General features: G+C 40.2%; 1 protein-coding gene and 1 pseudogene across 7 annotated transcripts in view; one reads left to right on the forward strand and one right to left on the reverse strand.

Moving 5' to 3' along the window:
• LOC149159517 (uncharacterized) overlaps positions 1–27,629 on the reverse strand; it is a 350,379-nt gene that overhangs the window by 66,178 nt on the left and 256,572 nt on the right. For all 7 annotated transcript variants that reach the window (XM_089436495.1, XM_089436499.1, XM_089436497.1 and 4 more), the window contains one exon: positions 19,655–19,899. In XM_089436495.1, the coding sequence (XP_089292621.1) occupies positions 19,655–19,899 (245 nt within the window). The remainder of the gene's footprint in view (positions 1–19,654; positions 19,900–27,629) is intronic.
• LOC149159518 (putative trehalose-phosphate phosphatase C pseudogene) lies at positions 9,594–13,870 on the forward strand (annotated as a pseudogene).

Here is a 27,629-nt window from a genome sequence, read left to right on the forward strand (position 1 = left end):
ATGACATGTGATGAATGTTCCAAGTCCTGAAATATTGATTTTCTCCATAAAACTCCATAATTCTTGAGTGAGAAATTGTTGAGGGTTGGTACTTAGGGCATCAATTCTTGACCTCCTCAAAGACAATTTTGGCCAATCTAAAGCATCTATGAGTCCATATGCCTAATGGACAAGGCACTAGTCCAAGCCTTTGGTGATCAAACTCAATTTCTCGCTATAAATTTCCTTTCCTAAATTTCAGTCCCTTAAAGTAGGACGGCTAGGCTAGGGCAAAGATCGAATTGCATTAGAGTGTCATTTGGTGGATTTCAAGGGCCTAGACACCAAGACTATGGTCTTATCCCCTTGACCTCAAAGTTGGTGGGCATCCAAATGGTTTTCATCCATAAAACCTCTTACCCTACGTGTGCCCTAAGAGGGAAACCCTAGCTTGTTATTGTATCAACTTCGAGACTTCTTTGAGGGTTGTATGAGCCTAGTACTTGCTGAAGTAAATCATAAGAATCTCTTTCTCCTCCTTACCTTGATGTTGGGAATGCCTCTATCCACGATTACCTATAAAACCCTAGGTCTTGCACAAGTCATTTTTAGGTCTCTTAGAGGGAGCGAAGTACCTTTAGAAGCATCATTTCATCACCTTAAGCTTCCCTTGAGAGGTCCCACCACATCACCTAGCACCATAAACCCTAGAATATATATTAAAGTTGATTATCATCTTATCGAGACTCCTCCCAACAATGAAATTCTGTAAAGGGGACATTGGTTGTGGTCACAGTTGCCCATTGTCCCATTGTTAGCGCTTAGTCTAGCTTTTTGTCTTGTAGGGTTTCTATTAATTTTTGGTATGTTCTATGCTTAAGAGCAATTTACTTCAATTTTCTTGTTAGCCCAATATCAATGTCTAGTTTAGCAATCACATTAGCATGTTAGTAAAATGCAGATAGAACATAAACATAAATAGTAGAAGACAAGACAAGAGGACACAAGATGTGGCACCAACCAAGGACAAACCCCAATGTGGGGAAACCATTGATCAATTCTTATTGTATTCTTCAATAGTTCAGCAGAGAGAGAGATAGAACAAATATACAAAACTGATATTTTATGACAACCACAGTAAAGCATTGACCAGAGAAGTCAATGCTGGTCAAACAGGACAAAATCTTTCTTTAAATGGCTTGGTCAAGCCCAGTCAACTTCAGCCTCCAACAGCTAGCTCAATCAGGCCAAAAACCACACTGTTGGTTTTGCTCCTAGGAAAATCCTTCAACTCCTCGGAAGGTCCTTCACATGGCAACAATAGGCTGCTACAATCACAATCCAATCTAGTCAACACTTTGATCCAACACTCCTCCACAAAATGTTGTTGTCCTCCACTGTTTTCTTACTCTTGCAATTCTGGTTAGGGCACAATATGCAACCCTTAACCCTCCATGTTGTCAACAAACTAAGCCCTTCTAGAGTTGTGGTCCACCTAGGAGAGTCTCCCCTTATGCCACGCTACCTCCTGCAAGCATTGTTCACCTCAACATTGCCTTGGAACAACCTTAGCTATTTGCTATGGCTTGCAGCCTAGCAAATCAGCTAGCTGTAACTGCGTATCCTCCAACAGGCCCAAACAGCCACTCTAGACATCAATATCTTGCCCTCTCCTAAACTTGGCCCTAGAAATAACTAACTTCGGACCTGCTTTGACCACAAAATAGTGCCTCAACCCAATCTTGACTGCTGTCCAGCACTCGGCCTCCAAACAGACTTGTCCACGCTTTCCAGAAGCTGACCTTCTTCCACGTTGTCCCTTGACCTCTCCTTGTTGCAGCTAGGGCTTGCTCTTTACTGCGGATCAGTTCTCTCTTTTTTGCAGATTAGGCCTACCCCTCGCTGTGGATTAGGGCTCCTTTGTGACCTTTCTTTCCACCACGTCCTCCTTGTGAGAGGACAAACCCAAACGAGTGGAGAGAGAGATCATGAGTGTTGTGATCCTCAAATGACATGAGGACTCCTCTATTTAAATGCAACGTTGAGGTTGAGTTGGGGGTAATTTGCTTGTTGGCCGACTTTGACAAATTGTCAATAATATAAATAAATTCATATCTCCATAAATACATGTCGGAATCAGATGATCTTTAGATCAATCCTACACCTCTCGAGAGAGGAATCCAAGAAAAATATCAGTTGTCATAAATAAGGTGACCCATATGGAGTTTGGCCCTAGTTGCCAATTTTAACACCCCCTCTCAACTAGGGAGAACTCCATCTACTAATCCATCCGTCAATCAGTACTATCTTTGCCATCAACGCGCTGCTCTGCTTTGCTGAACTATGAAGAAGAAGAAGTGATCAAGAATGTATCATACCATTTTCTACTAACCCAAAGTCAGTCCCAGATGAAAGAGAGTGTTTCGTACCACTCTTACTGACCCGAAGTCAGTTCCAGATAAAAGAGAGTGTCTCATACCACTCTTACTAACCCGAAGTCAATTCCAATTGATCCCAGATCAATATCGATCATCCTAGCATAGGGAGTATGGTACTACACGATGCATCCATCGGTAGTACTATGGTCCCTATCCTCATTTCCCTACTCATTGGCCAAGTGAGAGGTACTTCCCATGAGTCCCAGACTGCATGGGTAGGATGTCTCAGCAGGAGAAGGATGAACCACTCATCCTGCCTACATGTCGCCTGGGGTATTTCAGGCGAAGGCTGAACCACTCACCTTGTACACAACAAATCACTAAGGGAAGGTTGGATCACTCACCCTATGATTGTGTCTCAGCAAGAGAAGGATGAACCACTCATCCTGCCTACATAGCAAACCACTAGGGGAAGGTTGAACCAATCACCTTATGGTTGCTCATCGCTCCAAGAACTACCCCATTCGCCCTGGAGCTCCCAGAGCCCAATATTCATATCATACAGGACCCTCAAGAGAGGGCCTCTCCACGACTCCTAGTCGTTCCTGGAATGTCAAGAATTTGACCTTTCCTAGGGGCTTCGTCAGAATATCGACGACCTGCTCATCAGTTCCAATGTGATGGAGCCTTATTGCTCCTCGTTGTACCATATCCCGGATAAAGTGGTACCTGATGTCTATATGCTTTGAGCGATCATGAAATACAGGATTCTCTGATAATCAGATCCCACTTTGGTTGTTGCAAAGGATCATGGTGGTATCCAACACATGTCCAAACAGCTCACTGAACAACTTCCTCCACCAGACAGCTTCACGAGTGGCCATACTCGCCGCTATGTATTCAAACTTAGCGGTGCTCAAAGCAACCGAATTCTACTTCCTACTCATCTAGGATATCAAAGCAGAAACCAAATAGAAACAGCACCCAGAAGTGCTCTTGCAATCCACCACACTGCCTGCCCAATCAGCATCAGAATAACCAAGCAGCCTCACATCTCCGACAGTGTATCTCATTCCATGAGTGATTGTGCCCTGAAGATATCTCAGAAGATTCTTGGCACCAATCCAATGTGTGTGATAAGGCTCAACCATATATTAGCTCAACGTGTTAACTACAAAACATATATCCAGACGAGAGTTTACCAAGAACATCAATGCTCCTGTGAGTTGACGATACTCAAAAGCATTTCCCAATTCAGGTCTGGCAACACTACCACATAACTTCTTAAAATTAAGCTCCATTGGGGTAGTCACAGGCTTGCAGTCCACCATCCCAAATCTTTCCAATATCTTCACAACATAATTTCCTTGAGATAGGAAAATTTCTCCTGCCTTTTGCCAGACCTCCAACCCTAGGAAGTAATGCATCAGTACTAGGTCCTTCATCTCAAATTTGGAAGCCAACTCCCTCTTACATTTGTGAATGAGAGGGTATGCACCTGTCAAAAAGAGTTCATCCACATAAAGCACCAATATGAGAGGTCTATCATCTTCAACCTTAAAGTAAAGGCTCGGATCAGCTTCACTTCTAGTGAATTCAAGCTTCATCAGATAGCTATCGATCCTCTCATACCAAGCCCAGGGTGCTTGCTTCAACCCATAGAGAGCTTTCTTCAAGCTGCATACATGAGCTTCCCAGTCATGAACCTCAAACCCCTCGGGTTGTTCCACATAGACTTTGAAGTGACGAAACTAGGTGTATACTTCATCCTTCCAAGAGCTTATAGGCATCATACCAGATATGTCGGAGTAGACCAACTGCAGTATATTTGTGGTCTTGCTAGTACTTGAGGGGAATGGTCCCCTTGTAAGTTTTCCTTCGGCACATACACCTTCATGCTCTACTTTGAACTCAGACATCCCTGTTACCATCTGTCTCACATCAGGTTACAATGAAGATGCGCAAACCTTCGGTGCCATAGTTCAGATTGTAGAGATGTGTCACAAGACATGGCCCCCAATGGACTTCTTGCAACTTGATACAAAGTGCCAACCCTGAACCCAAGCGTAAAACCATCTTTAAAATTCTTTTTTCCAAATGTGTACCTTTCCATCGATGAATGCCACCTTTGTCTTCCATTGCCAAAATGGGCACCAAGTTCTTCTTGAGATTAGGTACATAAAGAACTTCTTGTAAATGAAATGTGTTACCCTGAGTCAATTGAAGAGTAACATTCCTTACACCCTTTACAGGATAGGTGGCATCGTCTCCAAGAATAATCTCCAAGTTTGTTTCCTTCTCTATCATGTTAGAGAGAGCTTTATTGTATCCGTGAAGTGCCTTGAAGCACCACTATCAATAAGCCAATTCCCCAAAGTGTCCGGAGGAGAGGTAGTTGAGAGGGCCGATATAAGATAGTAATCCCTTTGCTTATTGTTAACAACATTTGCTTCTTCATACCTGGAGTTCCTTGCCTTCTTGGAGGGTGGATCATTTCCTTGATGTCCCGCATTCCTTTTTCCTTCGCCATTGTACCCGTCATTCCTTTGATCGTTGTTGTTGAAGTTGCCCCTAGAATGATTTTGATCATCATCATGAGATGTGTCCCTTCTATTTGGACACTCCCTTGCATAGTGGCCAAACTTATTGCAAGCAAAGCACCTGCCTTTCCCTCCTCCCTTAGATCCAAGCTTTCCATGGAAATGACCTTTAGACCCTGCATTGTTTCTACTTTTGGCATGAGCGGAGAATGCAGTAGGTTTTCCTTTAGTAAAAGGAATTTCTTTGCTCCATCATTCTTGTTTCTTCTAATGTCAGATCAAGAGACATCTTCCATCCATGATAGTCAGACTTTTCACAGAGCTTGTCTTAAGTCGGGAAGTGGGATGAGGAACCCATTGAGCCTTTTGCCCTTGTTCAACTTTCTTCGATGATTGCTCTTTCACTCATGCTTGGGCTTTGTCTTCACCTCAGCTCTAATACCATGTTAATTTTTTGTATGTTCTATGCTTACAAGAAATTTACTTCAATTTTCTTGTTGTCCCAATATCAATTTCCAGTTTAGCAATCACATTAGCATGATAGTAAAATGCAGATAGAACATAAAAATAAACAATAGAAGACAAGACAAGACAAGAGGACACAAGATGTGGCACCAGCTAGGGACAAACCCCAATGTGGGGAAACCCTTGATCAATTATTCTTATGTTCTTCAATAGTTCAGCAGAGAGAGAGATAAAACAAATATACAAAATTGATATTTTATGACATCAGCAGTAAAGCATTGACCAGAGAAGTCAATGCTGGTCAAACAAGACAAAATCTTTCTCTAAATGGCTTGGTCAAGCCCAGTCAACTTCAGCCTCCAACAGCTAGCTCAACCAGCCCAAAAACTACACTATTGGTTTTGCTCCTAGGAGAATCATTCAAGTCCTCGGAAGATCCTTCACATGGCAACAACAGGCTGCTACAATCACGTTCCAATCCAGTCAACACTTTCACCCAACACTCCTCCAGAGAATGTTGTTGTCCTCCACTGTTTGCTTGCTCCTGCAATTCTGGTTAGGGCACAATATGCAGTCCTTAACCCTCCATGATATTAGCAAACTAAGCCCTTCTAGAGCCGCGGCCCACCTAGGAGAGTCTCCCCTTATGCCACGTTGCCTCCTGCAAACATTGTCCACCTCAATGCTACCTTGGAACAACCTTAGCTACTTGCTATGGCTTACAGCCTGGCAAAGCAGCTAGCTGTAATTGCAGTATCCTCCAACAGGCCCAAACAATCACCCCAAACAACAATATCTTGCCCTCTCCTAAACTCGACCTACTTCCCAGCAAACTCGGCCCTAGAAATAACTAACTTCGAACATGTTTTGACCACAAAATAGTCCCTCAACCCAATCTTGACTCCTGTCCAGCACTACGCCTCCAAACAACCTGTCCATGCTTTCCTGAAGCAGACCTTCTTCCACGTTGTCCATTGACCTCTCCTTGTTGCGGCTAGGGCTTGCTCTTTGCTGTGGATCAAGCCTCTCTTTGTTGTGGATTAGGCCTCCTGCTTGCTGCAGATTAGGGCTCCTTTGTGACCTTCCTTTCCACCACGTCCTCCTTGTGAGAGGACAAACCCAAACGAGTGGAGAGAGATATCATGAGTGATGTGCTCCTCAAATGACTTGAGGTCTCCTCTATTTAAATGCAGCGTTGAGGTTGAGCTCGGGGTAATTTGCTTGTTGGCCAACCTTGACAAATTGTCAATAATATATATAAATTCATATCTCCATAAACACATGTCAGAATCGGATGATCCTTGGATCAATCCTACACCTCTCGGAGAGAGGAATCCAAGAAAAATATCAATTATCATAAATAAGGTGACCCATATGGAGTTTGGCCCTAGTTGCAAATTTTAACAATTTCCCTCTCCAAGGCATACTAGATTTTCTGGCAACAAGGATTTTATATACTGTGGAAGTTAATGCGAGAAGACAAGTGCCTAATCCAATGACTTATCGAGTCATGAAAAATACTTCTTCTAATAGCTTATTTTCTTTAATGGATTAAAGAGAAGGATACTAATGTCAGGCACTTAATAGCCCCCTCTCTGATCTAGACGAAAATAAGACCAAGACTCTACAAAGAAGGGGTACTGAAAACATCACCTTCAACTAAAAATATCATCTACAACTAAGTAATTGAAACCAATACCCTTGCTATGGTTTCTACATGATAGACAAAACAAGGAATTAGCAGGCAACAACTAAACTAGCAAAGGAAGATAGCGGAGAAATTACTTCACTACAATATTCCTTCCAAATGGTAGAGTTTACTCTTCAAATTGATTAATTTTCTAGCTTTTGTAGGCAACTTGAAATGCACATTCCATTAATTTTTCTTACAACTAGATTGTTCTTTGCTTTAGATAATTGCATTTCATGGTTTACGTATTCAATTCACCCAACAATATCATAACATCATTACCAGCATATGCAATTATATAGAAAGAACAATACATCCCTAAGAAAAATTAACATGGTATCAGAGTTGGGCTCAGTGTTGTGGGGGAGCGCCCCCCCCCATCCCGCTCCCAATTCGTGCCCGAGCGGGAGCAACTCGGGAGTGGGTCGGGAGTGCGCTCCCTAAAAAAAAATTATGCTCCCTGCCTATTGCCAAATCGATTTAGGGAGCGTCTCTCCCGTCGCTCAGGGAGTGATTTTTATAGCCCGAGATCGATCGGGCAACAATCGCTCCCAACCGCTCCTGGGCTATAAAAATCGCTCCCGACAGCGATGAGCGACGCCCAAAAAAAATCGCACGCAAAAAAAAACAAAAAAACAAAATAAATTTCAAATGTATTTTCTTGATGAGATTGCTCTTGGATGTCACAACGATGTCTCACAAGGTCTTTATTTATATGTTGCATGTGGGGATCGAACAACCCTTCAAAGGGCACCTCTAACACAAGGTTGACTTGCCTTCATGTCCCTCCTTGCCCATCATAACACATAAAAATTAATATCTTCACTTGTAAACCTCGGAATTCAATGATTCTCATTGTGTTGGATTCATCTCAACGTCCTCTATCATCTCCATACATCACATGCCGAAATCTCGTCATGGTTTTGGCCCAACAACTTTGGGTGCAAAACCCCAGGCATGGGTTTCAAGCCCACAAGGCCACTTGTGGAGCTCCTTCCTCCAAACCCTCAATCCTCAAGGCTTTGAGTACCTCCCAAGCTACAAAAATCAACACTCCCTCTTAACGACGGAAGTACTTCCAAGACTAGGCAATAACCATCATCATCTGGAAACACTAGCCTATCTGGCGTCCATCACCGCACCAAACTTTGTAGAATGAACCCTGCAATCTTGGTAGTGCCTCTACCTCATCACATTTGAACCTGAAGATCCCAAACCTCCATAAAATTGCTCCATTTGAGGCTAGACTCCCTCTCAACCTACACGATCTCCATTGACTCAGTCCTGTAAGCACTCATCCTCCTCGATCAAATACCCCATGTGAAAATCCCTCCTATCTCAGATATGCAACATCACAATCCGATGAAGACTCTAGCCTACCAACCTGTAGTCCATCACATGAAGTCATCTCAATCAACCTGATCTCATCCAAGCTAAAGAAGTCCTCAAGTTGTCCCAACCATCCATGATAATACATATGAAGTCTGTTACGAATATAAATTACATGAAATCAAATAAAAATAAATAATGTAAATAATAAATAATCAAAATAATGATTATGTTAAATAGTCATTAGTTAAAGTGAAAAGGCATGTCTAAAATAAATGCCCAGTGACAAAAAAACACTTGCTTAGGTATATATGCAGGTCCTCATGAGTCATTGTAACATTCAACATCACTTGTACAGTTTATACATAATAAATTATTATTACAAATACTCTTGTGTATTTTAACATTAAATTCAACAAGCTATAAGTTTTGTTGCTTTAGTGGTATCAGAGCCATGCAAGACTTTGAACATTATCCACCGCACAATATAACCATGTGAGTCTTTGAACGTTGTTCGCCACACAATATGCCATTACGTTTACGTCCTGAATTCATTGAGCAGTTTAGTAAAATTCAAGAAAAACTTCAACAATGAGAAAAATCATATGCAATAGTTAAAGCATGTCTAAAGGAAATCGATAATAAGGAAGATGATTGCGACAGTGAAGAAACGAAACAAGGTGAAGCAGGAGAAGAAGAATTTGATCATGAACATGAAGATGTGATAGATAATAATGAATTTGAAAATGATATCGATCAAGATGAGGGTCCAGATGTGATGTGGATGAGGACTATCTTGAGACACAAGAAGATGAACAATATCATAACAATGAGGAAGATAACATATTTGAAAAAGAAAAAGTGGATTATGGGAAAGAGGAGGAAGAAAACCATGATCAAAATGATGTTGAACATGTTGAATTGGGATCTTCTCAAGGTGACATGAATGACAATCAAAATGGGCATATGAAAATTGAATATGAGATCGCTAGCAAAGGAAGCATCAAAGAAAATAATAAAGACATATAGAACAATGTGGGTATCTCAGAAGTCCGGGACAATGTAACCTCAACATTCATCTCTACCGGTAATGAAGTGTTCGAGAGCACCAGTGATAAGGAAACATGCACAAGCTCCATCATTCTGAAGGTCAAGGTCCAGTTCCATGTACATAAAGAGTTCGATGAAGTTTCTGTTGTCAAAGAGCAGAGTATGGACATAGACTTGTGTCTGGCTCAGTGGAGGAATGAGATGAACCTTGACAAGGTTGGAAGTCCATTATGGAAGTCCCCATTAGTAGTAAATGACGAAGAAGAGCTTAAATGGACATTTTTCGATGAACAATCGCAGGTCCAATTTCATGGATTTTATGCACAGACCACTAGGTCCCAAGTTGAGGTAGTGCATAAAGTATTTGATATGAGGGGTCCTCAAGTGAGGGTGCTGACAAATCTAGAAAACTTGGATGTTGAGAAGATGATGGGTGCAGCAAAAGGAAAGCATATTGTAGTCTTTCTAGATTATGATGGGACACGTTCTCCTATTGTAGAGGATCCTGAGCAGGCACATATGTCTGATACGATGTGTTCCACAGTACAGGTGTAGTATACCTAGGGGGGATAGTATGGGGTACAGAGGGAGGTACCCAAGGGAATAATGTAATAATGGGATGGCTAGATGCACGTTTATGTTACCAGTGGACTACTCTTTTAATTAGATCTTATTATTTGTGTTCTTCTTATGTTTCGGGGACGAAACATGTTTAAGGGGGGTGGAATGTAGCACACCTAGGGGGGATAGTATGGGGTACAGAGGGAGGTACTGAAGGGAATAATGTAATAATGGAATGGGCCATAGTAATAAATAAAGTGGTTAACTCGTATCATGTAAAGGATTACAAGTAGTTAGCAATAATGTAATAATCCCATTGTATTAGATAGATGGTATTGAGGGAACCATGGCAATGACCCATGGTATTGTATGTATGAGGCCTATATAGAGGCTAGAGACTCCCCATTGAGGGATGTCAAGTAATATTGTATGAACGAGCATATGGCTTGTGGAGTGTTCTCCTTCTTTAAGGAGTGAATGTATGGTGTTGCCCTACCCTAAGGGTTTGATCAATAAAGAAGCATTTCTATATTCAGATCTTATTATTTTATATTTGTATTCTCCTATATTTTTAGGTCAGATCTATTACAAGTGGTATCAAAGCACTTTCTTGGTCAAAGCAGCGATTTTTTTTAATTTTTTGCAGGAATTTTTGGGCAGTGACTTTGCAGATCAGATCTGTACGTCCCAATGCAAAATTTATAGAATCTAATTGCAGATTTGGGTTCTTTGCAAAAAAGTACCCAATTTGAAAAAAAAAAAAAAAATCGGCCGAATCGGAGTCCAGATGAGGGAGATCGCTGACTTAAAAATCAGCTGTGTTGCAGACATTTTTCGGGCGGCGAGTTTGCAGATCAGATCTGTGCATTCTGGGGAAACATTTGCAGAATCTAATTGCAGATCTGGGTTCTTTGCGAAAAAATACCCAAATTGAAAAAAAAATGGCTGAATCGGAGTTCGGATGAAGGAGATATTTCTGATTTAAAAATCAGCTGTGTTGTAGACATTTTTCGGGGCAACAAGTTTGCAGATCAGATCTGTACATTCCGGGGCAACCTTTGAAGAATCTAATTGCAAATTTGGGTTATTTGCCAAAAATACCAAATCTCAAACAAAAAAAATCAGTCGAATCGGAGTCTGAATGAGAGAGATCTTGCTGATTTAAAATCAACACTTTTTTTCAGAAATATTTGTGATGGCAGGACAGTAGCAGCGCGAATCTGAAATTCCAGTGCCTAGATCGGGATTTCTATCACATGCGAAGAAGCAGAATGGTTGTTCCACTTCAGAAAACAGGTCATAATAAGGATTCTGAGCAATATCGACTGAATTGTGGCCATTTCAAATTTTCGTCAAGTAAGCAATTTGTTTTCAAAACCCTCTTCATGGCTTATAATAGTAAGTTTTTTACAGGAAAAAATGATTGGTCTTCTATTGAAAATTTTATAGCATATCATAAGTTTGACTTCCCAAGGTGTTGTAAGGACAAAATAGGGTATTATTTGAAAAATGAGGCTACTATATGGTGGAAATCACTTGATAGTGAGATTCTAAAGTTATGTCCTGTTGACGAAATTGAAGAACTACTTTTGGACAAATGGTCTCATACTAAAAAGGAGGAAACCACAAACCCAGCAAAGATTTTATTTTTTCAAGAAAGAAGGAAACCAAGAAACCTAAAGGGTTATTTTCGGTTGGTATCTCCTTATTACAGGTTCATGGATTGATTTAGAAGGAGAAAATCATTGTGTCTATAAATCCTAGCTGCAAGCATAATTTTATCAATGTTAATTTGGAAAAAAAATTGCAAGTTCCAACAAAACACATTGAAAACATACAGGTTGATATTGAGAATGTTCAAGTTTATAAAGATTTGAAGCTTTCTATGGATAAGTATGTGTTGTATTGTGATTTTTATACTTCAGATATGGATAACATGGATATTGTTTTGGGATATCCTTGGATGGAATCTGTGGGTACTGTCAATATTAATGTGTAGAAGAAATTCATGAAGCTCTGGTATAAAAAGAAGAAAATTACATTGCAGGATATTTCCATTAAGACCCAAGCAGATACTATGGAGGCAGAAGCACAAAGCTCTAATGACACTGACACATCAGATGATGAGCCTTTGATGGTCGACAATCAAACACAAACATCAAACCAGGTACCAGAAAAACAAGTAGTGTCCAAGGAGGCTGAAGTAGAAAATGTTACAAGTACTAATACATCAGATGAGGACTCAGTGGTTGAAGTAATATTGGAAGATAAGAAACAACAGCAAGCACCACAACAGGTACCAGATACCAATCAGGCTCCATTAGGTGGTGAATTAAAGAAAGATACACCGTTGGTTAAAACTTCAGCATATCACCACCCATCACCGCGCAAGAAAATAACCAACAAGATGGCAACGAATTACCCACAAGGACAACAACCCTTGCATGACAGATAGAGAGGGGCGGCGATCCACCTACTACACATCAACACAGAAGAGCCGCCAGGGTCAACTTCTATCTCAAGCGAGCGAGGCACTAGCTAGATTGAGGGTTCACCTTTCTCTAAGATGGCTAGATGCACGTGCATGGTACCAGTGGACTACTCTTTTGAGTAGATCTTATTATTTGTGTTCTTTTTATGTTTCGGGGACGAAACATGTTTAAGGGGGTGGAATGTAGTATACCTAGGGGGGATAGTATGGGGTACAGAGGGAGGTACACAAGGGAATAATGTAATAATGGGATGGGCCATAGTAATAAATAAAGTGGTTAACCCGTATCATGTAAGCGACCACAACTAGTTAGCAATAATGTAATAAGCCCATTGTATTAGTTAGATGGTATTGAGGGAACCATGGTAATGACCCATGGTATTGTATGTATAAGGCCTATATAGAGGATAGAGACTCCCCATTGAGGGATGTCAAAGAATATTGTATGAACGAGCATATGACTTGTGGAGTGTTCTCCTTCCTTAAGGAGTGAATGTACGGTGTTGCCCTACCTTAAGGGTTTGATCAATAAAGAAGCATTTCTATATTCAGATCTTATTATTTCTTGGGTATATTTGTATTCTCCTATATTTTTAGGTCAAATCTATAACAACAGGAAGTTGTAAAATATTTTCCGACCGCAATAATTAGTGGACGGTAGAGAGATAAGGTATATGATTTTGTGCGACTAGTAGAAATATATTATGCTGGAAGCCATAGGATGGATATTGTAGCACCTGCTAGAGCTTTTAATGCCTCAAAGAATGGTTCTAAAAAAACTAGAGATAAAAAGGGTAATGAAGTTGTTCTCTTCCAGCCTGCCAAGGAGTTCTTGCCCATGATAGATGAGGTATCTAGGTTATTGAAAAAGAAACTAAAGAGAATACATGGTGCATTGGTGGAAAATAACAAATGTTGTGCTCCAGTGCATTTCCGCTGTGTAGAGGAGAAGAACTTGAGTTTACTCGCAGAAAAAGTAAAAAGTGTGCTCAAGGACTATCCTCTTTTACATCTAACCCTTGGGAAAAAGGTTTTAGAGATTCATCCATCAATTGAATGGCACAAGGGAAACGCCCTTGAGTTTTTACTAGATTCATTAGGCTTATCAGATTTAAATAAATTTATGTCTTTGTATATTAGAGATGACCGGACAGACGAAGAGGAGGGTTCTGGCGACTTTAATACTACAAAGAAAATGAAAATGTCGGAGGATGACACAGGGCATGTCACAACAATTGTAGTAAAAAAATTCGGTGATGAAACGGGCAAGTGTAAGGGATTCCATAGAAAAATCAACTCAACAATGGCTCAACACGAGATCAATGAGAAACACAACGAAGAATCCATTCTAATTCCCAAGAAAGAAGAAAATGAAATCCTAGAATAGAATGGCACCAATGGAGATCAAATCGCAATGTAGTCTACGCAGTTTTGGAGATCATCACAAGCAGTTTTGTTGAGAAGAAGGCAAGCATTACAGACGATAAGAAATTGCAGGGCATATCCCGGCCGTTGGCAAACACCAAGTTCCTACACTCAAATGCAACGTCCCACAAATGGGCATTCAGAGCGATAGTGGAGCTGATAGACAATGCAATAGACGAGATCCCAAACGGCACCACGCACATGGTCGTGGATAGAATAATGAACCCGCGAGAAAACGCCCCTGCGTTGCTCATCCAAGACAACAGAGGTGAAATGGACCCCAACGGTCTACTTCGCGACGTCAGCCTAGGCTTCTCCTCCAAAGACGCAGCCAAGTCGATAGAGCACTACAACAACGATTTCAAGACATCGACAATGAGGTTGGCCATGGACGCCATTGTTGCCATCATGCTCACGTCCCGACCACTGCTCCACTCAACCAGTGGTCAACCAACTGGCGTTACCCTGTATTGTGTCACCGAGCCACCTTGCCACTCGCGAATTGTCCGTCCGCACAACCTGTTGACGCTGCCCACAGCCCTGTTGACTTGTGGATAGTTGACAAGCCCACTCGATCCAGCCATAGAAACCTGATTCAGCCTCACCGTCAACAGGAGTTAACAAGCGGTAAAAGGACCAAGCCTGCTTAGTGTGTTGAAAAAAAACTATATGAAATATGGTCATAATTACATAATCGTGGTTATAAACCTTGCTCAATACACAATTATAAAATCATATTAACATAATTTAATTAATTAAATTATTTAATAAAAATAATATCTATATATATATATATATATATATTAATTAAATTATTTAAAAAAGGGGGGGGAAATAAAACAAAAAAATGGATATCACTAAAAACTATGCATGCCGAGATGACAAACACGAAGAAAATTGTTCGCGATTAGGTTGAAGAAAATTCTCAACAATAAGCTTTAAGGACAAAGCTTTTGAAGGAAAGGGCAATGTTATGAATATAAATTACATGAAATCAAATAAAAATAAATAATGTAAATATTAAATAATCAAAATAATGATTATGTTAAATAGTCATTAGTTAAAGTGAAAAGGCATGTCTAAAAGACATGCCTAGTCACAAAAAGACACCTGCTTAGGTATATATACGTGTCCTCATTGTAACATTCAACATCACTTGTATATTTTATATATATAATAAATTATTATTACAAATACTAGTGTATTTTTACATTAAAGTCAACATGTTATACATTTTGTTGCTTTAAAGTTCATGATCTGCGAACTGCCACACAACATACTGAAGTGCATCAGGTTCACCACTAATCCACCAAAACTCCCAGCCCATCTCGCCATGTAATTTGTCAAGACCACATCTCCATGTCTTCAACTAAACCCTCTACTCCATGATCTAGACACCCACAACTCTCTCTGAGTTGCTTCGTTGTGCACACTCCGATTCAATGTTCCTCAAAGTAGCCATGCTCTGATACCATGTTGAATTTCCACGACCCTGGTGTCTAGGATAGAATCTTAAAATCTCTGACGCTACCAAACCAAGAATCTCAACAAAGCTACTTTGCATAGCGGGATATAAATAGCAGTAAATCACACATGCACAAATATAAACAAGTTTTTACAAAGTATTGCACAAATATGTACAACAACCCAATCTTCCAACTGAATAATAAAACTTTCTAGGGCTCCCGTACAAGGGATAATGGCCCTCAAATATCCACAAGTACAAGATTACAAAACTGGGGCTTGTTGTCAATCCATTGACAACCAACCTACCCTCAACAAGATACTCTGGCCATCCAGTTGTTGCATGCTCTCTCAACTCCTCTCGGTTGTACCCTATACATGCCGAATCCTTCAGCTCCCAATCTACAGCACTACCACTATCAACGATCCAAGTCCATCTAGCCACTGAATCTCGGTTATCCAATCTTCTCACTAGTTGTGCCTTGGTCCATCAAGGGCACAACACATCGAGACTCATGTCGAGTTGTTCACAACTCCATTTTTGAACAACTCTCAATATGCCCATTATTGCTCCTCAGCTACTCAGGGACATTAACCCACTATAGTCTTCTTGCATTGCTCCAATGAAGACCAACATAGCGCAAAGAGGGTTGCTACCTATCACTGCAAGATGTCCGTCTCCCACAATGAACATGGGCTAGGAGGACTGCCTATCATCTGTTGTAGAAGTCCTTCTCCACACGCAAGTCTAGGGCTACTCAACGGCTCCTCTGACTGATCAAACCTTGAGCTCAACTACTACCACTCTAGCAACCATCTAAGTCCATGAAAATGGTGCACATCGGGCTCCAACTTGGGCATTATAACATTGTCCTCCACCAGACCATAAATGCCCAATCCACGTTCCCACTTGGTACACTCTCGCACTGCCCTCCGACAGACCACAAGTGACCAACCCTGTTGTAGCATCTACTCCTAGTTAGGGCATCCAAACATCTAGGAAACCCCTCCTCTTGGCTGCCAACAGACTTCTCAACATGTCCTCTCCTAGCACACCCATCCACCTACAAATCTCATCAAGAGAACGCAACCTCCAACATATTGTTGGTCTGCTATTGTCCTTGATATCTGTGCTACCTGAGCTCTAGTTAGGGCTGACGTCACACTGCTACAACACCTAAGAAATGCTCCAATCATTGTGTTTTCCCTTTCAACTGACTATCCTTCATTGTTGTTCCTTGTTAGGCCTATTCCACACACTATTTTGCCTTGGAATATTTTTCAAGGCACCCTACAGCTTGCGGTCAAGCTATAGCAAGAAGCCTGCTCATTATTCAAGGGTTAACACCCTCTGTTTAGGTTGCGGTGGCTACTTAGAGGTTGTAGCTAGGTGAGTGGACCCTTACTCAGCCTCTCGCCCCTTCAACAAGTTCCCATATATGTTGTTGTAGCTACATCCCACCTGCAGCCCAAACAGAAGTCCAATACACAATATAACAAGCACAGAAGTAGCCCTTACCTCTCCTCAAGCCTGCAGCTTAGTCCTGCAAGAAGTTCGCACCCTAAAACAGAGAGAAACTCCTCCCAAACTCGTCCTTCTTGCTCCACGCTAGCCTCAGATCTTCGTTGTAAATTTCAGAAGTATTTTCTTGGTGATATTTCTCTTGGATGCCACAATGAGGTCTCACAAGTCTCTATTTATATGTTGCATGTGGGGATCGAATAGCCCTTCAAAGGGCACCTCTAACACAAGGCTGACTTTCCTTCATGTCCCTCCTTGCCCACCATAACACATAGAAATTAATATCTTCACTTGTAGACCTTGGAATTTGATGATTTTCATTGTGCTGGATTCATCTCAACGTCCTCTATCATCGCATCCATCACATGCCGAAATCTCGTCATGGTTTTGGCCCAACAACTTTCGGTGCAAAACCCCATGCTTGGGTTTCAACCAGTGTTGCACACATCGCGATCGGGATTTAATCGGCGCCGGGAAAAAAGCGGAAAAAATCGTTAAAATCGGGAAAAAATCGGAAAAAAGCGGGAAAAAATCGTTTGGCACAAATTGAAAAAAAATTGAAAAAAAATGAATATTTTTGTGCCAAACGATTTTTTCCCGCTTTTTTCCGATTTTTTCCCGATTTTTCCGATTTTTTCCCGATTTTTCCGATTTTTTCCCGATTTTTTCAAAAAATCGCGATTTTTTCGATAAAAATCGCTATAAAAAAAAGGGGCGATTTTTTCGATAAAAATCGCGCTTTGAATCGGCAAAATTAAAAAATCGTGATTTTACGATTTTATCGCGATTTTATCGCGATGTGTGCAACACTGGTTTCAACCCCAGAAGGCCATTTGTGGAGCTCCTTCCTCCAAACCCTCGATCCTCAAGGCTTGGAGTACCTCCCAAGTTACCAAAATCAGCTTGATGGGAGTATAAACCTGGCTACAATTTTGGATTAATGTAGCCTGAAGATATCTTCAGCAATGATCTATAATACTCCGACACATATGTCTTCTTTGGCACCTCCAATATAAACACTTGAGCAATTTGCAAACGCTGGCAGGAACACTAGCTCTGATACCACTGTAATATCTCGTTTAATGAATTTTGATAAATTCGGGGAATTTTGCTTACAAATTTACTCCACAAATTTTTCCAATGAAATTAATAGCACAACAAATAAAATTTGTAGAGAAACCCCGAAATGCCACAATTACAAATAACACAAGAAATGGAGATTAACGCAACTTTATTTATTTACAGAAGCAATTAAATACAAAGCTCTCGATAAGAATAGTTGCAGTGATGGCCACAGTGGATCTACAACAATAACAAATCACGCCTCTGAAATAGCACTGGAAATTGGTAAGTTACACCTGTGAATTCTGGATGAATCTGCCAAGGGGAGAAATGGGTCCTCGCCCACTCTTACTGAATCACCCGAGGATTTACGTCCTAGGGCTACTAGAGTAGAGAACTAGGCTCTCAAACCTTACACACAAAGGCAATGCACAAATCCAAGATATCACAAATGGTTAGCTCCCCCTCCTTTTAAAGATTGGATGGAAATCTCTCCAACCTCTACGAGTATTTAATTGTATTATTTTATTCCTTTTGTAGAAGCCTCTCCCTTTTTCTTAATTTTAAGTCACTTTTTATTTTCTAAGTCACTTTTCCCCTTTTTAATTAATTAAGTGACTAACTAAAGTCACTTTTAATCCGGAAAAATGGCAAATTCGCCTTCACAATTTCTCCAATCACCGAGGGTGACATTCCACCATCCGATTTTGTAGATCTCCATATTCCAATTCCAACGAGCTATTACACTAAGGTATTTCTCCAAATACTCGACTCCCAACAACACCTTTAGAACATACAATTAAAATATACTGAAGATAAATCCATTTTACGGGATTCGTCATAATGCAATGAAACCACGAATGAACTGTGCAGATCTTCTCCCGATGGTGATATACAGTAGGCGAGCTCTAATTGACCCCATAAAACTCCTCCAAAATCCTTTGGGTCCTCGGACGATGCAATATTGCTCATGTAAACTAGTTATCACCAACTCCGGAAGTCCATTGTGACTGCATCATAAGGGAAACTAAAAATGGGGACATTACATCATGGATCCCTGATATTACATCATGGATCCTTGGGCTCTAACATCACCCCAAATATGCACAACATTGGCTCAGATGTTAGAACAAACCTAAGAAAGAAAATGAGGTAATCCTGACATGAAACTAAGGGGTAACAAAGCTCATAACCCTCTTTCGTGAGGGCATAGTCTATTTTTATTGTTATTTCTAACTATGACCATTTACGTGTTTATAATTAGAATGATGTTTTCATTTCCAAATTGATGTATTTTTTCTTCATGTCATTCTGAATTTCTCTACTTCAGGACATCATTTGACATTGTTGAGCATAGCATAAATAGAGCATGTCATTGTCGATTCAGAGCATAATATACATAATTTTATCATTTAATGTCCTCTATATTCTTTTGTAAAATGGCACAATACGATGTTGAATCCTAAATGCAACAAGTAAAAGAATTCATTGAAGCCCCTGCTCGAGCTCATCCATAAATCAGATTATATAAAAAATATATATAATAACCCCTTTTTCAAACATTGCATGTATAAAAATTTTGAAAACAAATACCTTTCAGTTTTTTTGGACATCCATCAAGAAAAATATATATCATCAAATATATCAGTTTATTATTTCTTGTTTGATTCCATGTCTGTCAAGGTTTGAATACAATACCTGCAATGAAAACCGTTGCCCCAACCTCTTTAGCTCTTATTATCCACTTTTCCAAAGTAATTATTTCAGGGGTTTCAAAAGAAATATCAAATCCACTAAACCAATTGCTTGAACTAATATGCTCATGAAGATCCGAAATAACTTGATCCCTCATGCTAGATGTCATTTTAGCCCTCCCAGGTTCTATATCTTCTCTGCATGCTCCAACGACCTCTTCTACCGTATGTCGTAAGACCACAGAATAGCTGTTGTGTTAAAGGAAGATCAGAACAATACCATGATTTGACATATCTTCCCATTATTTTGTAGATTGACCACTGAGAAGTAAACCAAACAAACACATAAAAAAATAAAGTTCAAATGATTTCAGCTGATTTTAACAAACTGTAAACGATTCACTGTTTCCTCTCAATTTTTTAAACATTTACAAGGAAATCAAAGTTTCCAATTACACTGCTGAAGAAATGGAAGTACATTGATATATTCATATTAAAAAGATAAAGCACTCAATGAAATAATTTCCCATCAGAACAAAGATCTGCCTTGCAGAGGTACATGCTCAGCCTAAAGTAGGATGAACAAACAACTCATTTCATCCTTTTCGTTGGAGTGTTTCAGAAGATAACTGACAATAAAGGATAATGGGTGTCCCATAAATTGTTTCTTGTTGACAAAAGAAATGTTCACAGCTTAGCTGTCGCTTAAAAATTCTATCACAAGAAATTTTCAGATACTGCAAAAATAATTATTGAAAAATAAACCATTTCCTGCAACATGGACTTCAACTCTCTCTTCAGCAATAGGCACCATAACATGTACATTGTTTTCAAAATGTTTCATATACCACTTCATGGAACCAATAAATACAAGGAACAGAGAATTACATCACAAACAAATGGGATCATTTTCGAACATGTAAAATAATTGAAAAGAATATACATTCATTGCAAGAAATATTTTAAAGTTGAAAACATACAAAGGAAATGCAGAGAAAAAAAGGGACTAACCAGTCGTACTATCCAACAGATGAATTCATAAATGCCTACATATTTCAGGAGTCTATGACTCAAGCATTTTAGAAAGCACACATAAGTAAAAAGGATATACAAGTATCATATTCATCCTATGTTCAAACGAAGATTTTTCTCAGTTAAATTAAAATTTAATATTCAATCATATCTTAAAGCAGAGACATGGAATCACACTTTTGCAGCAACAATATAATCACAACACCCAATTGCAGGTGTCACCCCAACCTGCAAACCTCATTCGCAAGTATATACCAACCTGCAATGTCAATATAAACCCTTTTTCAAGTCTCTATCTAAGGAACTTCTGTTGCAACTATTCACAAGTACCAAATGCAAGTCCTTGCCCTATACATAGCACTCCATCATGAGAGTTTAGCTATCCATAAAGCCTATTTGCAAGTGACATAACCAAGTTGACCACATGCAAAGTAGCCACGCCTGAATTGACAAGGCTTTTGACCTAGAGTCAAATCTTCACTTCGGAAATGACCTTTGTCTCAGAGCTAACTCAACAAAATTACACACACATATTCACAATTCAATTAGTGTGTGTGTATATATATATATAATTTGACAAAGCACTAGGAAACATCTCCTTGGTACCATTTCTCAACACTCCTTCTTACCAAGGAAGGTGTTTCTCACCACTCCCATATTGTCCCTAAAGTAGACATACTTGCCCCCTGGCAAGGACTTCGTCGAAATGTCTGCAACCTGCTCATCAATAGTTATGTATTCTAGCTTCACCGGTTCTCTCTGAACATGAACCCAATGAAGTGGTATTTGATGTCGGTATGCTTTGACCTGTCATGAAATTATGGATTCTCCGTGAGTTTAATACAACTATGATTATCATACTAGATCATTGTTGGTCTTAGTTGCTAACCAAACAAGCCATACATCTTGCAAAGCCAAATGGCCTAAATAGTTGCCATATACTCTGCCTCTGCAGAACTCAGTGCCACTGATCATTGTTTCCTGTTGAACCACAACACTATCATCAAACCAAACATGAAACAACATCCTGATGTATTCTTCATGTCACTGACACTGCCTGCCCAATCCGAGTCTAAGTATCCAATCAACCTAAATCCATCCCCCTAGACATAGTCCAATCTATAATCTACTATGCCCTATAGGTACGGCAACAAATGTTTAGAAGCCACCTAGTGCACCCTCCTGGGCTCCACCTAACTCACTCAATGTATTGATTGCGAAACAAATATCTGGTACGGTATTGACCAAATACATCAACGAACCAATCAACTGACGATATAAAGTTGGATCTACCAACTCAGAATCAAAAACATGCAACTTCTCCCAGTTGGTAATCATAGGTGTGGCCATGGGCCTGCAATCCTCCATATGAAATCTCCTCAATATGTCCACTACATACTTGCCCTGTCCCAAGAATATATGCCCATCGTCCTACTAAATCTCCAACCGCAAAAAATAGTGCATCAATCTTATAACGATCATCTTGAACTCTGAAGCAAGGTCTATCTTGCAGTGTCCAATGAGTCTCTCCTCTCCTCTAATAAACAAATCTTCTACATACAGTATGAGAATGAGTGGATCCTCGCCAACCACAATGTAATATAGGTTTGGATCCACATCACTATTCTTGAAAACCATTTGCTGCAAGTAAGAACCAATCCACGAATACCATGCTCTTGGTGCCTACTTTAGCACATATAAGACCACCTTCAGCCTGCATACAAGAGAATCTACCCCATGCACCTTAAAGCTCTGTGAAAGCTCAATATATACCGAGTCTTGTATCATCCCATTCAGAAAATCAATCTTCACATCCATCTGGTGAATCTTCCAACCCATCTCTACTACAATGGAGATCATTGCTCTAATCAAAGTGTAACAAGCCACTGGTGCAAAGGTCTCCTCATAGTCATAGTCAACTCCCTCTATCTATGAGAACCCCCATGCCAAAAATCAAGCTTTGAACTCCTCAATGTTGTCATCCACCGCATAATGATCTTATAGAGCCACCTAGAAGCCACCACTGACTTCCCCTCAGGTCTCGTCACTATCTCCCTCACATCATTCTTCATGATGAAAGCATGCTCTTCCACCATGGCATCCCTACAGACCTACTAGCCTATATCCTCCTCGTAGCTAGATTGCTTGGTCTCCACAATGCTACTTGTTGAGAAACCAAGCATAGGGTAGATAAGGCTTGATTCCTCTTACTTGATAATTACTTGTGAATGTTTAATGTCTTCTTATTACTTCTACATGTTCTTCGTCAAGCAATTATACAAAATTTAGTCTTTCAAGAAAAGAAAAGAAACAAGAGACACAAAAATTAGGCTCCAATCCAAGGCAAAATCCCACAAGGGGAAAACCCACAATCCTTCTCTTATAAAATTAGATAAAATTGAGATTTCCAAGACCAAGACCCAAAACTGCTACCAAAATGTCGAGTCCAACCCTCCTCCCAGTCTCCTCCAAAGCTGAACAACTCTTAGTCAAAGTCAATTATGGTCAAACTGTCTCAAATCTGGTCAAGTTTTTGAAATTACAGACCTACAATTAGGGACCAAAATTTGACCTGTGGCAACCTCAAAAATTCAGCCTTTGTCATAGAAATTGCAGTCACACATGCAAGCTACTTCAAGGTCGAAATTTCGATCAACTTTGAAAATTTTTCTTTGTATTGAACTTCATCTTTCTCTCCTTTGACTTGGTTCCCTTATATTCTTCTCTTGCTTCAGATGTTCTCTTGTTGGTCAAATAAATGATCTCCAAGAGGGTCAAACTAGCCTCTTATATATAGTTGTCCAAGAGGCCGAAAAGGTGACTCTTGGAGGCCCAGGCCGACTTGCCCCAACGAGAACTGACTTGACATTTTGAAGACTCTTTGATTCAACATAAAAACCAAATTTCTTTTCTCACAAAAGTCCAAATGGGAGTCGACTCAAATACGTCTTCCTTTTTACTCTTTTTAATCTATAATCATTGTTACCCAACACCTGTGGATAGTGCACATAGGAGAAAAAAATTCTCCTATGTGGTCCTCAGCTAGCAACCAGTAGCCTCTTGCAGCCACTAGATAGCTTGATGTGCCATTATCTCTACCACCTGAGCCAACCATGTGGTCCTTAGCCCACTTGTTATAATTTTATGTTTCAAGGTGGGCCTCCCAACCCCGAAGATATGGCTTTTCATTGGTATAATTGAGTAATTCTCACTTGTCATGGGCACTTTTGGGCATGGATTGATGGGGGGATTCTAAAGAAAGAGTGGGTTGGGTTTGTACTCTTGTGTCCACAGGTGAGGCAGAGAACTCAACATTTAACAGAATATATATATATATATATATATACTTCAATGGATGATTTACAATATGGGAGGCCCTGGCTTAAATACAACCATGGGTGCCTCTTGTTGAATGGGCATGGTCTTTTATCATGCCCTTTGCCTAACTAGTTATTAGTTATAGATTGATTTTTACATAACATTGCCTCCCTCTTGAAAAGATGTGTTTTCCTCAAAGCATACGTAACGATGGGTGTTGTTGACGAAATGCTTCTGTCTCCCAAGAAGCTTCTTCTTCTGGTAAGTCCTTCCACTTGATCAAGTATTCTTTGATTACTCGTGATCGCAACTTCTTTTCCTTGATGGAGAGGATACCTTTTGGCTCTAAAATAACCCACCCTTCATCATCTAAAATCGAAAGTGTTGTTTGCACTAATTGATGTTCACCAAGTGCTTTTTTAAGGCAGGAGACATGGAAAATGTTGTGAACATGACTTTTATCAGGAAGGCTTAAACTGTATGCTACTTGGCTTATCTTTTTGTTGATCTAGTAAGGTCCATAAAATTTTGGTGCCAATTTGTTTTTCCCCTTTTGTTTTAGGGACAATTGTTTGTAAGGTTGGAGTTTAACAAATACCCAATCTCCAACTTCAAGTTCTCTCTCGATTCTATTTCGGTCAGCTTGCTGCTTCATACGATTCCTTGCATTATTTAGATTTTCTTTTAGTGTTTGGACGACTTTTTGGGTTTCTTCTAACTGGTTTTTAACAATTGGAAGCTTTGTCTCGATGATAGCAAAGTCCTTCCATTTCGGAGATTCGTAACCGTACAGAGCTTGAAAAAGAGTCATTTTTGTTGACATGTGGTAAGTAGAATTGTACCACCATTCAGCAAGATGTGACCATTGAACCCACTTATTTTGTTTGTTCGTGGCCTAACAACATAAGTAGGCTTCTAAACATTTATTGACAACCTCTGTTTGGCCATCTCAGTGTTGCGAGGGAGTGCCCCCCCCCTCAAACCCGCTCCCAATCCGCGCTTCAGGCGGGAGCGGTTCGAGAGCGAGTTGGGAGCGCGCTCCCGGAAAAAAATTTGCGCTCCCTGCCAAAACAGGGAGTGACTTCGGGAGCGTCGCTCCCGGAGCGACACAGGTTGCCGCCAGGAGCGAAACGGGCAGGAAAAAAAATCCGCGTCAAAAAAAATGTTTTGAGAAATTTTTTTGTTATAAAAAGGCTTGGAGGGCATTTATTTGTCATTGTGACTTGAGAGAGTTGGAGGAGAGCCAAGGAGCTTGTGCCAAGGAGCGAGGAGGAGCGAGGAGCGAGCGCCGAGGAGCAAGGAGCAAGCCTGCAAGGAGTCTTGGATTTGAGGTAGGTTAGTAACTTAGTAATTTAGTAGGTTAGTAACTTAGTAACTTATTTCTAGAATGATGAATCTAAATAAATAAAATTAATAAATAGTAAATACATTTTTAATTTTCTCATTCCCATTCCCATTAAATTTTGCAGATTCAAAACTACAAATTTCAAACATCATGGACCTGGTTATATTTCTTGGCATTTTCTTCTTCTTGGTTCCTTTTCTGGTTATTATGGTGCTGGAGAGTAGGAAAAGGAGGGGTCAAAATGAAGAGGGGGATGAAGAAGGGGGACAAAGTGGATTTGATGAAAACCCCGGTGAGGAGGAGCTGGAGGAGGGTGAACATGATTCAACAACTGAAAAAACTAAACAAGACCAAACCCCATTGTGGAAATATGTTAACAGGCCTGAAGCAGGGAAAGGTGGTGAAACCACTAAATTTCATTGCCCCCATTGCAACAATAATTACATAGGTTCATACACTCATGCCAGAAAATACCTCTGCAGGAAAAGGCCATGGGATGGAGATAAACAAATAGGAATCAAAACTTGTGGAGTTGTGTCAGTAGCAGATAGAGCCAAATACTTTGAAGAGGAGGAAGCCCAATACAAATCTAAAAAATCAAGGGGTTTCTTTGAACCAAGTTCACAATCACAAGCACAAGGAACTCCTTCAGCATCCTCCCAAGGCAGTGGATATGGAGGCATAGGGTCACCAGCTTTAAGGAATAGAACCATATCAGATTTCCTTGATGAGGGGTGTAGGAATGATGTGGATTCAAAAGTTTACAGGTTTCTCTATGCATGTGGGATACCATTCAATGTTCTTCGCTCACCTTATTGGCACGAAATGGTTTCTGCCATAAATGATGCCCCTAAAGGATACAAGAGCCCTAGGTATGACAAGGCAAGAACCGTTGCACTTGATCATGAAAAAGCAAAAATATCACATTCTTTGAATAGAATGACAAGTTCTTGGATTGACCATGGGGTGTCCATTGTATCTGATTGATGGACAAATGTAAAAGGCAAGTCATTGATAAGTGTTCTTGTTGTGTCTGTTAGTGGTGCCATCTTTCTAAATGCATATGATTACTTAGAGAAGTTCAAGACCGGCATCAACGTTGCAGAAGCATTACTTGAAACAATTGAGCGTATTGGGCCATACAATGTCATCCAAGTCATCACTGATAATGCTCCTAATTGTAAGTCAGCGGAAGCAATTATTGAGGATAAATACCCCAACATATTTTGGTCTGGGTGTTTGGTTCACACATTGAACCTTTTGATGCATGATGTTGCTAAGATAAAAAATGAACAATACAAATGGATTGGTGATTTGTACAAGAAAGGCAAACAAATGATAAAATTTATTACAAATCATAGCAATACCCATGGCCTTTTCCGCAGTCACTCAAGATTGGAGTTGTTGAAGATTGCGAGGACTAGATTTGGTAGCTATTACGTCACCTTCAGGCGCCTTTTGAAGGTAAGAGAGTCATTGGCTAGCATGCTATCAAGTCCACACTGACAGGTATTAAAGGAAAGGGCTACAAATGCAGCTGACAGGCGAGGTTTTGAACTGGTGGAGGAGGCCGCACTTGATGGTATGTTTTGGGCAAGTGTGAGGAAGTATTGGATTTCACCAAGCCCATTTATCACATGATTCAGTTTGCAGATACAAATAAACCAGTGATTGGCGAGGTGTATGAGCAGATGGATACCATGTTGGGGCAAATAAAAGATATTGTTTATAACAATGATCCCGACTTGTACAAACTGATTCACAATTGTGTGTGTGTATGGTGGAATAAACTTAATCTTCCACTACATTGCTTGGTGTATATCCTTACGCCAAAATACTACTCTACATCTTGGTTGGGCCAACCTGCACCAGGGGGTGGGGTTAGGACCAAACCCCATTTAGATGAAGAGGTAACTAGAGGATATTTGGATGCATTAGAAAAGTTGATACCTGACAGGGAGGAATGCGCAGTTGTGCGCCTTGAAATAGGCAGATACTTCAGTGGCACTGGTTTGTTTGGTACCTTCCATGCAATGGAAGACAGAGACAGATTTGATTCTCTCACATGGTGGGAATCATATGGTGGCCAAGGACTTTTGCGAAAATTGGCAAAAAAAGTTCTATCACAACTTGTAAATACTTCTTCTGCAGAGAGGTGTTGGAGCACCTATAGCTTCATACATAATGTGAAAAGAAACAGACTCAATGAAAACCAGGCAGAAAGCTTGGTTTAGGTGCACTACAACTTGAGGTTGTTGAGTCATTATTGTGATCGGGCTTTTGA

Source organism: Pinus tabuliformis, chromosome 5_2 (genome assembly GCF_031772625.1).
Source record: "Pinus tabuliformis cultivar Carrire ecotype Pingquan chromosome 5_2, CPIR1, whole genome shotgun sequence".
Classification (NCBI taxonomy): Eukaryota; Viridiplantae; Streptophyta; class Pinopsida; order Pinales; family Pinaceae; genus Pinus; species Pinus tabuliformis.